At 40.2% G+C, this 18,771-nt stretch overlaps 1 protein-coding gene across 2 annotated transcripts; it reads right to left on the reverse strand.

Annotated features, from left to right (window-relative positions):
• Positions 1-1,875: 1,875 nt before the first annotated feature.
• On the reverse strand, positions 1,876-2,875 carry LOC122659692 (ubiquitin C-terminal hydrolase 13-like). Of its 2 annotated transcripts, none has more exons than XM_043854795.1 (4): positions 2,850-2,875; positions 2,642-2,746; positions 2,487-2,558; positions 1,876-2,252 (listed from the first exon to the last, which is right to left on the reverse strand). In XM_043854795.1, the coding sequence occupies exons 1-4, from the start codon at positions 2,868-2,870 to the stop codon at positions 2,160-2,162; spliced, it is 291 nt and encodes a 96-aa protein (XP_043710730.1). In that variant the 5' UTR covers positions 2,871-2,875; the 3' UTR covers positions 1,876-2,159. The 2 variants fall into 2 exon arrangements, with proteins under 2 accessions (XP_043710730.1, XP_043710737.1); XM_043854802.1 differs by having other exon boundaries at positions 1,882-2,252; positions 2,487-2,560; positions 2,647-2,746.
• Positions 2,876-18,771: the final 15,896 nt, after the last annotated feature.

Genomic DNA, 18,771 nt, shown 5'->3' on the forward strand with positions numbered 1-18,771 from the left:
TTCCGCTAAAGTCTCACCTTCGTGAATGACCAATAAAAAGGGCTTTCCAAAGTACCGGAAGAACTGTTGAAACCAAAAGTTTAAAATATAAGAACATTTTGACAGTTATCCATAAATGAGCTTCAACACTCTACAAAGTTAAATAAGAGATGGTAAGAAGATAAAATCTAATATTTTTTTACCTTCTGCTCTTGGGAGGTATCTTTTGTGAAGTGGCAAACAGGAATCAAACGATCCTGGGGACCAAGGTTTTTCTCTTCTTCAGGAATCTACAATAACAATCGATGCTTAGTACCTTTAATTTGCACTAAAAACATCAATTTAATGTTTTAAAGCCCATGCTTCAACTTGTTTCAGACGCATGTGAGCAAATCTGATTGAAATTTTGAAAAGTAGACTCCCAAATTATTACTTTTTTTTTCTTTTTGGGGGGGGGGTGGGTTGTTTTGGTCATGTGGGGTTTTGGGCGGGGACTTCAAATAACTAAATTAGAAAATTACATCAAGCCAAAGTATCATTTTCCACCTCAGAAATTTCCAAAGCCAAACTTTACCACCTTACAATAGAAAATCAACAAATCAAAGTTTCAGAATCCATTACTTTAAAGGAAAAAAAGGGCTTCCTTTAGATCCTCGAAATTATTTCAGGCAATGATTTTCTAAATTGCAGGATAAAAATCTAGGTTTTAGAACTTTGCTGTACCCATGGGAGTTGGGACTCCATACGGTTATATTATCCCCAAAAGGGGGGGGGGGGAAATCTGAATTTAAGAAGGTTCCGGTAACAGGTCCTGTGTAATAAGGGTGTTCTATTCCACTATGGAGCATTTCAACAACTATCAAAATATACAAGACTGAAAATTCAGTATGTTTTAACTCGATTTGAAACATATGACACAAATAAACAAGCAGAGTATAAGCTACGCTTTACGATATGTTATGCAGAAAGAACATAGCTACCTCCTCGACTTGCAACGGAAGCTTCCACCAATTATGTACGGACTCTATCTTTTCACTAGGGGAAAAACTCTGCAAGGATGTTATTAAAAAATAAAAATTACACTAGACAAGAATGAACATCAATAGACAAATTATGATCTGGACTCAAAAGTTGACAGAATTTATAGATGTTGGCCGTTGAACGAAGCAGATCAGCAGCAATTCCTTTCTTTCATATTTACCAAATTAATTATTGTTGAGCACGACATTCAAATTCAAGTAGTCAACACTTAACAAATCCCAAACCAGAAAAATCCAGGTAGAGACTAGTACAAACAAAATTGCATAACAGAAAATATAGGATACGGAATTAACACAACAGAATATGAAGCTAGATAAACTAGACAATACAAGCATTGATAGAACAGGGCAGGAATCCATCAATAGCGTTACAAGAATCATGTCTTCCACTAAGGAATCCATCCTAGCTTTCACTAGGAATCCAAAGTACTCTACCGAACACTAGTTGTCAAGGTGTCTAGGCGACCCAAGGCATTGGAAGGGGACTAAACACAAGGTCACCAAGGCTTCCAAGACGCCCGCCTAGATGACCAAGGCTCCTAGACACCTAGGCGTCCCCTTGACAACTATGCCCTGAATACACAACAAAGATAAGGAAAAACTGAATTGAAATTACATCAAATCGTTGGGGAGGGCTCATGTGCCTTTACATTTTTTTTTCTATCTAATGTGGGCCAACCCAAGTACGATAGCATCATAACTGATTGTAGACAATCCAATCCAAAATAAAATAATCAAAACAGCAAACAGACTTTATTATAAGGCCGACTCTAGAGATAGAGATAAGTTGGATTGCTAACATCATGCCTATTCCAGTTAAAATAAAAATAAACTAATAGAATAAGAAGTGAAATAAAAAAATAACTACTAAGATCCCAACGACCACTTTCCTACATTTTACCCATATCTTAGGCTCATTAAAATGGTCAAATACAATTAAAACCCCTAAGACCAAAGGCCCAACACATTTGTAACCCAACCTAAAGCTTATTTTTCACTAAAAGGAGCCCACTTCTGTGTTTTATCTGCATCAACTAATGAACTTGGGAATCTCAATTCAACACTCCTAATTAAACAAAGTTTAATTTTTGGTCGTGGTATGTCTGCCCAAATGGGTCATTTTTAATCCACTACAAACAATTAAAAGTTGAATAGCGAAACACATACCACGCGGATCTTGTAAAAGCAAACGCCAAGTAATCTGAGTTCTGCATTGGGATGAGACAGCTTAACCTGCTCCATGATGTGTCAAAAAGGTAGGTTTACTTTCAACTTACTTTCATAGGATAGTTATAACATGAACAGGAATTATTCTGACCGAGGAATTATATAAACCAAGAAATGCAAAAAATATAAAAAACACAACCGGTTTATCCCATTAAGAATGGACCTAGCAGTACAGAAAAAGGATAACTTGTATGCCCCTCTAAAGAGAACAAGGGTGTCGGAGACGAAATAAGCACCCACCTTAGTCCTTAGGTAGTCAAATACATTTGCTACTGTGTGCTGTTTTGGAAGTCTTATCTTATGAGTGACCACCTGAAAACAAAAGGAAAGAAATGCAATGTGACACAAAATGTTGAACTGACCATGCAGATGACCATTGACATCTGTACACTCACCTCCGCATCATTTACTGCCGAATGAAAATCAACTGTCAGAGTTTGCAAACCTTCCAATTCTGGCAGAGGGATATCCAACTTTTCATAATACAAGATATCTGAAGTCTGTCGATAAATAATTCCAAAGATTTGAGCCATTCAAAGGTTACCAAAAATGAAAGGACATGAAAACCCGAAAAAAGAATCAGGTTCCAGATTGATGACCTACCTGACCATAGTGGACCAGCATGTCTGATAAATACTTCCCCCCCCGATAGTTAATTGGGTGGAAAGCTGGCTGTTCAGAGTAAACATCGTGGGGTGTGAGCCTAATTTTGGATGCATCACTCACACTAAGTTCGCGAGCAACTCGTTCAACAATATCATCATATGTGTTACGCTCAGACCTAGTAATGTAACAAGGAGATAAGGGAATTAATGAGAAAGAATTTTATACTGAAACAAGTTCTCTAACAGTTAAAAATAACAGTAAAACCAAAAGAAATGTTCACTGATACTTACAGCTCCAGATAAAATGTATCCCCCTTTGTTTCCTCTAGACATCGGAAATGAACCTTCTTTAAATCATCAAACTATGTAAAGAAAAGACTTTAGATATTCAGAAAGCAGTAAAAAAAGATGACAAGTAATACATAATTAGATAGAAAAAACAAAGTCGGAAAAGAGTGAACTTTGACTATTCCACCACTTAAAAGCAACAAGTTTCATGACATACATGCCATAAATTGTTCCTGACAACAAGCTAAAAAGAAAGCCCATACCAGAATTGTCCCACCCCGACCCTGTTGGCCCTGGCATGGTATGACCAGATGCCAATAGACATCTAACAACCACCAGGTTTGCAAGTACAGTACTCCCATTCATAGTTCATCATAATACAGTAATCAAATGCAGCGGAAGAGAACAAATAATAATAATAACAATAACAAGAAGAATTGCTAAGTGATAAACATGTTATATTGATAAAAGAACTTGTAATTACACTGTACACCTTCCCAAAAGTAAATACAAGTATAAAAGTATACCAAGACTAGTACATGTCTATCTACAACAAAAGTAGTATATAAACACAAAAAAAAAAAAGACAGCCTAATCCATCAGGCCACATCATAGAAACACGCACTAGTGGCACACACATGAAGCATCATGCACTTCGAGCTCCTGCACCGCATAATCACTATCGGTGTTGAAGTCCAAAGCAGCAACAACTCCCAACTCTGGTTCCTCACAACCAGCCATACCATCTGATAAAGGGGAATATCCGTTGGAATGAGCAACACTGAGCCCAATGAGGGTACAAATGCATATAGTCCATGATGCATGTCTGAAGTCCAATCATGCAACTAACAGACCCTAAGAATACCACTCTGCTACGGTGGAGACCTGCCAATTCCTGAACCACACATCAGACCCTAAGAATACCACTCTGCCACTGTGGAGACCGTAGCAGACCCCCAAAGTTAACCCTACTGTACTTCCCATTCCGAAATCACACATTAGTACCGGAATCATCCATCGGTCCCCAACAAACCCCAAAAGTTAACCCTATTGAACTCTCCATTCTGAAATCAAACATCGGACTTAGCAGACAAGAAATGGCATTCTGGAATCACACATCAGACCTACCACGGGTTATCCACCACCTCACCCCTGTTGGTAAGGGTCGTAGCATAGAGACTATGATATCCTAGCCATATGTACCTTCTAACATGGTCAAGCTAGGCCATGTTAAGTATCTGGAAGCTTTTTATTTTTTACCACGGGTTATCCACCACCTCACCCCTGTTCTTCTGCATCTCTTCAACCCCAACCCCCCTTTTTAAGTGCTACCCTGTTAAGTATCTGGAAGCTTTTTATTTTTTACTTTTTTTTGGAGTTTCTTTATAAATCTGTATGGTGTTTCCCCTTCTTTGATCCATAATTTTCATGTCATCTTTTTCAATTTTAACTTACCAAGCATGGGTCATATGCAATTCTTAGTGGCATGTATCAATTTGATCCATAATTTTTAAATCTGTATGGTGTTTCCTTTTCTTTGATCCGTAATTTTCATGTCGTTTTTTTTCAATTTTGACTTACGAAGCATGGGTCATATGCAGTTCTCAGAGGCATGTATCAATTTGATTAACATCACATTCCCACCATCGCTTCCAAGTTCCAAACCTCCTGTCCATGAGCCTGTGTTGTGCTTTACAGTTTACACTTTACACAGACAAAGTTTCTCCTAGTCATGGTGTCCGTAATTCTTTAGCTTATGTTACACAGATTCAATGCTGTTATGGATGAAAGTGACCTGGCATCTCCCTCTCTCTCACTTTTTTTCCCCCCTTAAATTGCACAGAACACAGAGGATTTCACTTTTGATTCATTTGGACTCCCACCCCTCTCCCCAAATAAAGAAACATTAGAAATTATCGATTTTTAGGAGGGAAAAAAAAGTGAGAGAGAGGGAGATGCAGGGTCACTTTCATCCATAACAGCATTGAATCTGTGTAACATAAGCTAAAAAATTACGGACACCATGACCAGGAGAAACTTTGTCTGTGTAAAGTGTAAACTGTAAAGCACAACACAGACTCACGGACAGGAGGTTTGGAACTTGGAAGCGACATCAAATTGATACATGCCTCTGAGAACTGCATATGACCCATGCTTCGTAAGTCAAAATCGAAAAAAAAAAGGACATGAAAATTATGAATCAAAGAAAGGGAAACACCATACAGATTTAAAAATTATGGATCAAATTGATACATGCCTCTAAGAATTGCATATGACCCATGCTTGGTAAGTTAAAATTGAAAAAGATGACATGAAAATTATGGATCAAAGAAGGGGAAACACCACACAGATTTATAAAGAAACTCCAAAAAGAAGTAAAAATAAAAAGCTTCCAGATACTTAACAGGGTAGCACTTAAAAAGGGGGGTCGGGGTTGAAGAGATGCAGAAGAAGAAGGAATAGGAGAAGAAGTGTTGCAGAGGAAGAAAAAAATAACTTACCGTTACACCGCAGGTCTGTAGCTATGGAAGGAAAAAGGTTGAAGAACTAAAGAAAAGTAGAAGACACCATCACACCTTTCAACTTCTTCACACTACAGCTAAGGGAGGAACTGGAACAGAAAATTAAAAAAAACAAAACAACACAAAGAGGGAGACTGTTAAACAGTTGGATTAGCCATGATAAACCACAGATTCCTAAGCTCTTTTACACTTCTATTGGGACTCCATTTGGGCATGTAGCCTTGCCTACTTTCATCTTTCTTAAAGCTTCTCTTAATTCAAACAACCTAATTTTGCATACATATTTACGACACGTGTTGACTAAATGAGTAATGCAGCCTTTTGGTGCACTATCACTTGAAGGGTCTTCATTTAGTAATTGGTCGAAGTACTCTTTCCCATAGTTATCAAGGCGTCGCCTAGGCGACCAGGCGGAAATAAGGGAGCATGGCGGTGGGGCACCTTATGGTATGTAAGAAACGCAACCACCTTGGTCACCAAGGCATCTCCTAGGCAACCAAGGCGCAAGGTTCGAAAACTTGGGTCTTGGTGCCAACTCGGACCCTTGAATAAACGAGTTGAGTCGAGATCTCGCCGAGTTGGTGCACTTTTTTTTTCCTCTACTCGAAGCCTCATCTTGGTGGGTTTTAGACCTAGTTTGGGTCTGGAACTTGGTATTCAGCCTATTTTAGGCCATTTAAACACAATGGCACTGTCAGATTTTACAAAAACAAAGTCCAAATAGGAGTTTCAAATAGTGGGAAAGCAGGACAGACACAGGACAAACACACTTATTTATGCCTAATATCATTTAAGTAAATGATTAAGATATTATTCATAAATAAGCAAATATCCCCCTATTTGAATCCAATAAAATAGTTAAAATCAAATTCCAAAAGGAAAAAAAGTCAACCCCCAAGTTCAAGAACAAAAACTGGATTTTCCACGGTAGGTGCAATTTTCAACTTTCCAATTAATGCTGGGGGTTTTCTCAAATCAAAAAATTCCATAAATCTTAATATGGTAAAACATTGCTAAAAATCAAAAGTGCGGTAAAATATTCACTGATGTCCAAAAATATATTTTCATTCAAAGCGATTTTGACAGCATTAGCGCACACCGAATTAAGTTAGACTGGTACATAACTCCTTCAATATAAATCAGATTTAAGCAATCTTGGACTTGTTGGAAAGCTTCCAAAACAAAACTTTCCAACAAGTCCAAGATTGCTAAAATCTGATTTATATTGAAAGAGTTATGTACCGGTCAAACTTAATTCGATGTGCGTGAATGCTGTCAAAACCGCTCTGAATGAAAATAGTTTTTTGGACATCAAAACAAATGAATATTTTACCACACTTTTGGTTTTTAGCAATGTTTTACCACAATAAGATTTACGGAATTTTTAGACTTGAGAAAAACCCCAGCATTAGAAAGTTGAAAATTGCACCTACCGCCGAAAATCCAATTTTTGTTCTTGAACTGGGATTTCCTTTTTTTCCTTTTGGAATTTGATTTTTTAACTATTTTTATTGGATTTTTTAACCCTATCTCCTTATCACAGGGAGGTATGGTTATCAACGAGGCGACAGGAAATTTTAGGCTTTGGTGAACCCTAAACCTCCCTTTTCCTTGGAACAACATAGTCTTGACCAAGAGATCCAATGCAGCTTGTGTGCTCCTCTCGCTGACCCCAATAAAGTTACAGATGGACCTCCTGGTTGAGTCATGAAGGGAAGCAAGTAAGACAAAGTTGGAAGCCGCATGGTTTGTCATAGAGCAAGCTATTGATTTGATAAGAACTTCACGACCGACATGAGACAATAACTGGTTCTTCCAACCCTGAATTCTCTTCTCCGTTTTGGAAGTGGTCTCCCTGAAGACTACCACCTTTGAAACCCCAATCTCCGTGGGAAGCCCTAGATACTTTGATGGCCCAGCACCATACCGAACCTTGAGGATGCAGGAAAACCACCTCTGGAATTTCATAGGTGAGAGTGGACTTCTGTAAGTTAATTTCCCGACCACTGGCCTTATAGAATAGGTCCATGCAATCTCTAAGATTTCACCTCTTGGAGCTTGACTTCGGAGAAAAGGAGGCAGTCATCTGCGAATAGGAGATGAGAAATACACGGGGCTCGATTGCGGACTCTAATTCCAGAGATTTGCTTTGCCGCAGCAGCTTTCCCAATGATAGAGCTCAAAACCTGAGAGCACAAGATAAATAGAAAGGGGGAGGGAGGATCCCCCTATCGAATTCCCCTTGTGGGAGAAAACAACCCTCTCTCGGCACCATTAACAAGTAAGGTATAAGAGACTAAAGATAAACATTCCATAACAAGTTTCACCCAGTGAGTACAAAAACCCAGTTTCAACAGTGTGTGTTCAATGAACTTCCACTCAAGCCTATCAAAAGCTTTTTTCATATCAAGTTTAAGAACAAGGAATTTCTTTTTACCTCGTTTCTGGTGCTTGATGTAGTGAAATAGTTCATGGGCAATGAAAACGTTGTCGGAAATCAGTCTGTCGGGAACAAAGGCCAATTTGGAGGGATCAATGATACCTTGGAGCCCAAGCTTGAGACGCTCAGCCATAATTTCATTGTAATATTTAAGGACTCTTCTAGAAGGACTATTTTTAGATAGCATGGCAGCCAAGTAGTTCCCCACACATAAGATGGTTTTATTCTTGTAATCACTGGACCTTTATCCGCTGCTGTGCTCATCGTGAGGCGCAGCAGCGGCCATGTGTGCACAATGGAGCCCGCTGTGCACACATGGCCGCTACTGCGCCGCACAATGCGCACAGCAGCGCTCAAGTTACAGCAGCAGATAAAAATTCGTAATCACTATAGATATTACAAAATAAAGAGCAAGGGGCTACTACAGCCCACAATTTGGATGTTTTGCCAAACCACTTATATGCGAGTATGTACTGTGGTGAATCAGTCGGTGAAGCAAATGGCTACCCAAGGTGGTGAATTCTTGGTTTGGGACAGGTAGTCAAGCCTTTCCCACAGGCCATAGGTGGTCAAACCTTTGGTCATATCCCCTCCTTTCTGCCTTTTTTCCTCCTCCTTTTTGTCTTTCTTCCATCACCATTCAGCAGGTATTCCAGCAGATTTCTATCACTATCGTGGCCTCCTATTAGGTGACACCAGAACTTCTTTCTGTGCTTAGTTAATCCATTGATATTACTTCTCCTAGTTCTCTTTATATCCTATTACTTTTAAGTACTGTTGCATGTCTGTGATAGGGTTATTTGACAGCATACGAGTCTGAACTTTAGTCATTGTTTTCTACATATCTAACCATTAGATAGGCTGAGTTTTGCTCCATCTACTCCACTCTACCCATGTTTGATATTCATTGGGCTGGTGGGCTGAAAATTACATCAGTTTTCCTAACTATTTTCTGTTTTCCATTATTTTCTATTTTCTGTTCATTTGTGTTTCACATTAAGTTTCTGTCCTATTTCTTAGATTTTAGGTTAACTGCTACCTGGTCATGTGGCCCGCATGACTCCTGCACCTAGACAAAGAAGCGTGCGAAAGTACTGCGCTGCCCCCATGGAAAGGCAGAAATCCCACCCAGGGCAATGCTTGCACACACATTCCCATTAGCGGCGCATGCAGGCTCTAGGGGTCAAGGCAGCAATCTTTTTCCCATAATTATAACAAAGGGCGTACCCAATGCAAGATATCCCGCCACTTCATGAAGAGGTTATTTCCCAACTCAAACCCACAACCAGTAGGTCGCAAACTGTAGCACTGAGGTCCACCCCCTCTAATGAGACGTTAATAATAGTAATACTAAATAGAGCCTTTAAAGCTATGAAATGTAATCCAAAGGTAATGTTTCATCCATATGTAGCCAAAATGAATATATATATATATATATATATATATATATATATATATATAATAGAAGTTGTGAAATAGATTGCTATCAAATAGAATAGAAGTTGTGAAATATATATGCTATTGCAAGATTTCTATCCAACTTTATTTCACTCTCTCTGAATTTGGGTGCAAAATCATACCTAAAGAAATTGAAATTGCTTTCCAAAATTGAAATAGAAATCAAACCAAGGAGAGCCTTGTTAAAATAACATTCTTTATGAACCGGTCAAGTAAAGAAAAAGTAAGGGGAAATAAAATAATAAAAAAAAACAAAATAAATAAATATATGAAACAAATAATTACCCAAGAGCACCAAAATAATAAATTCATATGAAGAGAGGGCCCCTTTGCTAAAGCGTACGTGATGCCAATTGCAAAAATTGGAAGCAAAATTGCACCACAAGAAAACCGGTTCTCCACCATCTTAAGCTAGGAACTCTAAAAGATAAACCTTGGGGGAAAAATTCTACCCTCAGGGATTAAGTAATACGTCACTCCTTCAAGCTAAAAGTAGACTACCATTATGGAAGCATTCAACAATATTAGCTCAGCTCGATAAACAATTATATATCATCATTTATAGGGAGACGGAAAGTTCCTAACTACACCTTTGGAGGGGGATGTTATTTCAATATAAGATTTGCATGATGATAATCAGAGATGAAAAAATGGCATCTGACAGCACCAGAGAAAGGGTAAGGTTAATACCACCCCTAACATGAATTATATTCCAGTTAGTATATTGCCATCAGATAATACTACTACATTCTTTCCAGGCCCAGAAAATCAACATGTGCCCAATAAATAAGATCACCATAAAAAAAGAGCAACCAAGTGCACGAGGCTCCTGCTAGTACAGCGTCTGGGAGGGCAAATGTACACACCCTTACCCCATGCTACGCAGGAGAGGCTGTTTCAAAGTTTTGAACTCGCAATAGCGCAACTCAACCGTTGCACCAAAGCTCGCCCACTAAATTAGATCACCATATAAGATTCTTTTATAACCAATTTATTCTGTACAGATTAAAAGCAAACGTCCCTCTACAACAGCTCATTTTGGAAGGGCCTCCTAAATGTTCCATCATTTTGTGCCACAGGCAAAAATAATGTGGCAATTCCAGACCTTAGATAGAAAGGATATCGTCTAATAAGCCACGTGTCAAATTTTAGAATCTAATGTAATCAAACACCCTGTTGAATAATTCTGTGTGTACATGCATGCCTACGGTACTACTCCGATCACTAATATTAACTCTCCCATACTACTAGATTTTTCGAAGCTCAACTTTGACACTTGGCAAGCTCCAATTGGGCTGAAACATGACAAGTGAGCTGGGGGCCCCTGTGTCTACCTCCCCAAAATATTTGAGCCCCTTCGAAACTGCCACGTGGCAGATTTCTAGGGCCATTTTGGTGAGGCTTCTTAAGTGAACCGTCTAGGACACCTTTACCTATTATTAATATTTATATATCCTAAAGTCACCAAAGCTGGAGTTTTTGGGAATAAATACCTTACTCGACGGAAAGCAGCAGGATCTTTCAAGAACTCAAGAGGAGCACAAAAACTAAATAAGGTTATTCTTTTTAAAAATAATTCTATTTATTTGCACAACAAAAGCACTAAGCATGATGATGAATATGGAGGTAGGAAAATGGGCAATTCTTTAAAATCTTCTCAGTTTCTAAACATGAAACAGATTGCAAATTACTTTTTATTTGTAGTCAAGAACATGAACAAGGAGCAAATATAAAGCACTTCAGGTTAATATAACTTATTTAAGAGTGAGGTGATTCCCATTGGGAGACTGCAACGACACTAGAAAATGCCCCTAACCTGAATCACAAAGTGAACAACACCCCAAGAAATATTTGGGACAGGAACGCGGAAGTACAACGCAAAGCCATCTGAGATCAGGTAGTGGAAACAGAAAAAGCAATGACCATCAAATAAGAAAGTGCATAATGTAGTCCTAGATTTGATTTGTCAAACTAGGAACCAAAAAACCAGGATCTGCGTCCAAAGGTGGATCGGCTATGGTTAAAATAATGGAAAAAGGTTAATTTTAGCGTTAAGGTTTAGTGGATGTTAGGGTTTGATGGTAGGGTTAATGTTAGATGATGTATGGAAGTCTTCCAATGAAGGTTACGTTAAGAAAAACTCAAACTAGGGGCTATAACAGGTTCGGCAGAAAGGGAATGGAAGTTAGGGGTAGGTTAGAGGGAGAGACAGAGAGAGAGAGAGAGGAATGGAGATACAAGGGTTTGGATGGGCATAATTGATCCAAACTTGGACGGAGTTTCCCAATGGGTGAGAAGGAGACTCGACCAAAGAATGGGGTTGTTTCTATGGTTGGTTAAGTCTAAACCATATATGGTTTGTGGGGAAATTCAAAGGATGAAGGGGGAATCTAGGGTTTGGGTGTTTAGAGGTTTAGAAGAAAGGCTAGGGTTTGGGATGATTCGTACTTACTAATTGTTGTAGCAGTACTTGGACAGCCACATGCTTGAATGAAGATCCTTAAAAAACCAGAACTTGAACTAGAACTTAAATGTAGCAGCATTGAAGAACAAAGAGAGCTTGAACAAACCACCTAGGCTTCACACCACAATGTATCGATTGGATCAAACACCAACCCCACTAGCCTTGATCTAATTCTTCAGCAAAGAAAAGAAAGTTGCAGAGCAGCAACTTTGGAGAGTTATTTTTAAGATTGTGATGTGAGAAAAGACCCCTCCCCCCCCCCCCCCCCAAAGATCTATCTTATTTATAAAGGCCAAAAGGCCATATCCTAATCAGTCTAGGAGAAGGAAAGATGTTCATAGCCAACTTAATTACAAAGCACACCCTCTTTAAAAATCATGGTGAGGGGTGGGGTCCAAAATACAACTTAAAATAAATCCTAGACAAATAAAAAAGAATATTCTAACTTTACTTAAGTTGAACCACTGGTTCAATTTAAAACACAAAATAAAAACCAAGTATGGAGATCTAATAAACATAAAACCACTACACTACTTGGACACTTGGACTGCTACTACTACTTCTTCTTTTTAAGGATGTAGGTCTTCGGATCTGCATCAGCTCTCCTCAGCTTGAAAACATGATGAAGGACAAGTAACGGTAATACAACTCAGGGTCAAGCTTCTTGAAATTGTCAGCGTGAATCCAAGTTTTGTCTTGGCGTGGGCGACCTTTCCATTTGACAAGGAAAGCATGGTAGCCGCTACCATGTCGAGTGGTCTTGTGCATATCATCCACAACCTCCTGAATAATGTCTTCAGTAGGTGATTTGAGTTGAGGCAGCCTCAGCATTTGTTAAGAATCATCATCATCTGAGTGGTGCCCCACATAGAGATGAAAATCAGTTGCATTAAAACATTGCTTATGCACATATCAGTAGGTAACTCAAGCACAAAAGCAATAGGTTCAATACACTTCAGCACCTTGTATGGACCCATCTTCTTAGAATGGAGCTTGCTATTGACACATGGTTGGTGTCTCTCAGGGTTAACACAGACCATAACCAAAACATTGAACTATGAACTAGCAAAAAAAAAACATAGTAGTACACTGTAGTAAGGGCCCTTCTCACCTCCTACGAGTCGTCCGACGGAAAAGAGTTTTTGAGACATGAACGCTTTACAGAAGTGCGAAACTTGAGAAGGAATGTCTTGTTGAAGAATTAGGCTACAATGGCCATACTTTAGGCATGCTGGCTGTTAAAATGAGATCCGCTTGTCTTTCAAAAATGGCTTAGTATCGACTAGCGGTTGACTTCTCTTGGTAGCAAATGGTTATCCATTAAGCGGGGAAATAATATTTAAGATTAAGAAGCAGAAGAATTATGCTCTTACTCTTGCAAGAACGGATAGTGTCGATGATGATCAGCATTAACTTTGTAAACGCCATTGCTGAGAGCAATTCGTCGTCGAACATCAATGCGCACCTTTGTGATATAGTGCAAAAACTCATCTATTAAAATGCTGACCCTTGCTTGAGGGGGTAAAGGAATAAGACCAATAGGACATCTTAGTTGAACTCCAAGTAAAATTGCAAAAGGATTACGTCCTATTGTCTTGTTTACAGAGCTGTAGTAGGCGAACTCAACAATATCAAGATTGAAGGCCATGTCATCTCATAATCCCGAACTAAACACCTTCATAAAATTCCCAGACTACAGTTAACTACTTCCATTTGCCAGTCAGTCTGATGATGGAAAGCAGTAGAAAATAGCAGCTTGGTGTTAGTCTTCAACCACAAAGTCTTCCAGAAGTAACTCATGAACTTCACATCTCTATTAGAGGCATCAAGTATCTTGTGACATGGAATAAAATGGGCCATCTTCGTGAAACGGTCAACTATAACCATAATAGAATCATATTGTTCCCTCGTAGGAGGCAGCCAAGAACAAAATCCATGTTGATGTCAACCCACGGTGCATGAGGAACCGGTAATGGAGAATAGAGACATGTGTTCTACTAATCTTCCCATGCTAACTGGTGAACTCCTTGATCACATGATCTACATCCTTGGCAATGTGCGGTCAATAGTAATGGTCTGTAACCTGCAGAATGGTCTTATCCTTTCCACAATGTCCTCCCAAGCCTCCTAACTCCCGAATAATGTGATGGCGTAGGAAAGAATCTGGTATACACAGCCTTGTTCCTAAGAACAAAAATCCATCATAAATGGCATATTTAGGGTGTTGCCCACCCTGCTGCAGCTCAGTATAATGGAAGTTGAAGTCCTTATTACTAGTATACTCATCACGGATCTGCTCGATGCTAAGTGTATGGGCTGAAAACATGCTCAAAGAAAAGACTTTCCGACTCCGTGCATCAACCACGGGGTTCTCCTTTCTTGACTTGTACTTCAAAGCAAATACAAACTCTTGTAAGTAAGCGATCCACTTAGCATGCTGGTTGCTAATCGACTTCTGTGAATGAAGGTGCTTGAGTGCCTCATGATCAATGTAAAGGATGAACTCTTTACCAGCAAGATAGCGTCTCCAATGGCATAACACTTGGATGACGACATAGAGTTCAAGGTCATAAGTCGAATAGCGTTGTTTGGCATCATTGAGTTTTTCACAATAGAAACCAATAAGGTACCCATCTTGCATCAATACACCTCTCAGACCAATATGTGAAGCATCAATCGCCACCTCAAATATATGGTCAAAGTCTGGTAAGCGTAACACTGGAGCCTCTGTCATATTCTTCTTGATCAGACGAAAGGCCTTTGTTGCTGCAACTATCCATTCAGACTTTCCTTTACTATACTTAGTACATTCAGTAATGGGTATCATGATTGCATTGAAATTCCGAATAAAAGGTCTGTAAAAAGAAGCTAAGCCATGAAAACTACGGACTTCAGTAAATGTATTTGGTATAGGCCATTCAACAATACTCTTGACCTTATTCAGATCAGCTTCGACCCCACGTGATGAGACTATAAAACCAACAAATATAACATTGAGCAGTATTAAAGAGCACTTCTTGAGATTAATATACAACTTCTCTTGCCGGAGCACTTTCAAGACTTGCATTAGGTGCTCAATATGATCATTTGGATGCTTACTATAATCCAAAATATCATCAAAGTAAACAAACAAAAATCGACCAATGAAAGTGTTGGGTGCATTCGTCAAATCGTAGGGCAGAACTTTCCACTCAAACAGTCCATCCTTGATCTTAAAGGCAGTCTTCCATTCGTCTCCAGGCCAGATACAAATCTGATGGTAACCACTTCGAATGTCCAACTTAGAAAAAACCACAGAACCAAACAGCATGTCTAACATATCATCAAGCCGTGGAATGGGGAACCTATACTTGACTATAATCTTGTTTATTGCTCTGTTGTCAATACACATGCCCCAAGAACCATCCTTCGGAGAGAGTGAAGTTAGAACGGCACATGGGCCTAAGCTCTCATGAATAAAACCCTTTTGTAGTAGCTCATCAACCTATCGCTTGAGCTCTGCACGCTCTATAGGACTAAGACGATACGCAGGCAGATTAGGTAACACAGAACCAGCATGCTAAATATCCCTCAAAGGAAGTAACTCATCAGGCTACTCCTCCAGTACAACAACAGAAAAATCGGATAACAGCCCCTTGATAGGCTGTGTGACTTGGACCCCGGCTGTGTAGTAGCCTCTCTAGTAACTGGTGCCAAAATCACACCTGAATCATGGCTGGTATTTCCGAACTCCTATGGAACAGCTAGTAACTTCTTCTCATAACCTGTACCCTTCTGATTTGTTCGCAAAGACCAACGTTGGCGCATTTTAGCAGGTTAAGAGGGTAGAAGAACACTGTGTGTTGCCCATTGTATTTGAATACACATCGGTTTTTCTTGCCACCAACCATAACTTCATTATCATATAACCACGATCTACCCAATAACACATCAGTCAGCCTCATAGGAATAACATCACACCAAATATCCTCTGAATAGCAATGAAGTTGCAAAGATACAGAGCAGCACTCGTTCCTCCAATCCAAACCATTTCACAAAAGCTTAGGAAAACACAGCTGCCACTATCAACAATTAATTGTGCAGTGTGATCGCCAGAATGCATATGACTATGAAGATGCAACTGCGTCGCCAATCTTCCCCTTTGGTTTCAGCAACCAAAACTCTCCATCGCCCATGAGATAAGAAAACAAACCAGAGTCATCCTTAGTTATTTCTTCCTTTTCAACAGCAACAGCTATCTTCCAACATTGAGGGCAGTCCTTTGCATAATGCCCAATATCTAGACAGTGAAAACATTGTACCCTGCCAATGCTAGCCATAGGTGTCTTTATGATGTGGATTCATCATCGAAATGGGCTTATTTCTTTAGAAATAAGTCTAGGATTGGGATATATATATATTGGGCCTTTGATCCCAATGGTGAGAATAATATCACATTCATAACAGTCACATTTGAGATAAATAATGCAATGCGCACAATGCTTATATTTATATAATAGCATGCTTAGGATTGCATATTATTCAAACCCAATAAAGTCACCCAGAACCCACTCACCTGACATAGGTGTCACCCGGCGTGGTTGACATGAATCTCACCGGTGCACCAGCTGTCCGTCAAGTTGGGTAGCCTAACAATACAAAAGCAATCATCAATACATGCATAGATGGGCCCCATGCTAGGCCCCGAAGGTTAAAATCAAGTTTCAACCAAGACAGCACGAGCGGAGGAAAACAGGGTGAATCCGCCCTTGACTCTGTTCAGGCCAAAAGGTGAAAACACAGGGAGCGGATCCACGGACGGAACATCTTGCTTGGATCCGGTCGTGCATCCATTCGGGTCCTGAGACACACCCGAGAGGGAGCGGATCTACGGGTTGATGTGCTACCTTAGTCTGCCCCTGCATGCGATCGATCCTCGAGACACACCCGAGAGCAAACTGACCCACGGGCTGATGCAACAAAGTGAATCCATTCCTTCATCTGTCCAGGCCAATTCACAAGGATTACATTGGGCGGACTGACGGAAGATCCAACGATTGGTGGATCCGGTTATGTGTCCGCCGGCAACCTTTTCCGAGATTTCAAAGGGCTTCTTCTCCAGCATGAAGCTTGGAGCACCCTAGCACTTCAAGGTCATGGAGAGTGTGATTAAGCCTTCTTAGGGTCACTAAGACCTAGGCTCTCCTTATGGATCCAAGGTCACATAAGGGTTTGGTCTCAAATTGGTCCAAGGGTGGGATTTCAAGGTTCAAAACAGGGATTCAACAGCCATGGCTGCAAGTGCAGCTCATATAGGTCTAGGTCAGCACCATTAGAGCTCCCTACTAGGATCGAGCTTCACCTTGAGTCCCAAATGGAACCCTAGGTTAACCCTAGATCAAGGAATCTACCAAAAATGGAAATGGATATGGAGGAGAACCAAGTTTCAGGTCTTACCTTGGTGAGAGGAGCTCCATTACCAGCCCTAGCCAGCCTTGAGGATCCACCTCCTCTCCTTTCAACCATCCTCACCATCTCTTCTCCTTCACTTTCTTCTTCTCCCTTAGTCCAGACAGCAAGAGGAGGAGACGTGGGGCAGGCAGCCATTTTGGCATAGCTTCATCTTCTTGCCTTCCCCTCCTATTCCTCCCCTACTTCCACTTCTTCTTCCTTCCTCCTCCTCCTCCTTCTCTTGTCTCTTCTCCTCCACGGTTTGCTTGGGAGGGGGAGAGATAAGGGAATAAAAGGGATTCTCTTATCTTTAAAGATAGTAAAGGGCCTTAGGCCATGTTTGGCTAGGTGCCCTTAGAACATAGTTACCCCCTTAGGCTTAAATGGATTTTAGTTAGGTCTTAGGGCATGTTTGGTCCAAGCCATAGACCATTAGGTCCATGTAGTCAATTAGGTCATGTTTGGGTTAGACCCAAGTCCTCTAGAATCTATGTGTCCATTAAGGCTTGTTTGGTTTAAGTTACGATATAGAACCCATTATTTCCATTAAGTTAACCCTTGTGGGTCCACTTCATGGTCCACATAACCAATTAATGGTGAGGGTGAGGGTCTATATGGTCCGGGGACTTAATCATGGTGTCCAGGACACGGGGATGTGAGTCCCACAGGAAAATAACCCAAATGGGCAGCTGACAGCATGGGCGGATCCTCGAGCAGATTCAGTTTGAGTAAGTCCATTCGTGACTCCGGTGCTGCTGTCATGGCCCAATCTTAGACGAAAGTTGCAGGGCTTTGGCCCACACTTCTAGGACATCGAGGGGATACTTTTAGTAATATTTTAAGTTCAAGGTCATCAGTGTTGACCATGGCCATACGGCATTACCCCTTTGACAAGGTCTAATTTGCCCTGGGGTATTAGGGTATGTTTAGGGTGCGGGTGTAACACCCCCAAACCTCATTAAAAATTTCATCCCCAAAATTTGAGGTACCATAGGTCTCAATGGGTGAGGATTGTTAAGTAATAACACCTTCAATCACTCATAACATGAACTAAGTCAAGAGTTCAATCAAGGTAGAGCAGTGCCTATCTGACACAACAGGTCAGGACTTTGAACTTCTCTTTCTCACAGGGTCATACTCCCACAGGGGTGAGGTTCACAATAACACTGGCCCAATCGGTCTTAGAGCCAACAGTTACAATATCACAAGGGAAACAGGATTTCAATTACTAAGTTAAGTCACAGGGAACAAAAGGTTCCTTAGATCTTCCAGATCAGGTGATACCACTCATTGTTCATTACCACTCTTGGGTTACAGG

This window comes from Telopea speciosissima, chromosome 1 (assembly GCF_018873765.1).
Source record: "Telopea speciosissima isolate NSW1024214 ecotype Mountain lineage chromosome 1, Tspe_v1, whole genome shotgun sequence".
NCBI classification, from domain to species: Eukaryota; Viridiplantae; Streptophyta; class Magnoliopsida; order Proteales; family Proteaceae; genus Telopea; species Telopea speciosissima.

Coding starts and splice junctions, on each gene's coding strand:
- LOC122659692 (XM_043854795.1), bottom strand. CDS start 2,870: ATGCTGGTCCACTATGGTCAG. Junction 2,747..2,849: donor TGCTGGTCCACTATGGTCAG/GTAGGTCATCAA, acceptor ATTTATCGACAG/ACTTCAGATATCTTGTATTA. Junction 2,253..2,486: donor TTGACTACCTAAGGACTAAG/GTGGGTGCTTAT, acceptor ATCATGGAGCAG/GTTAAGCTGTCTCATCCCAA.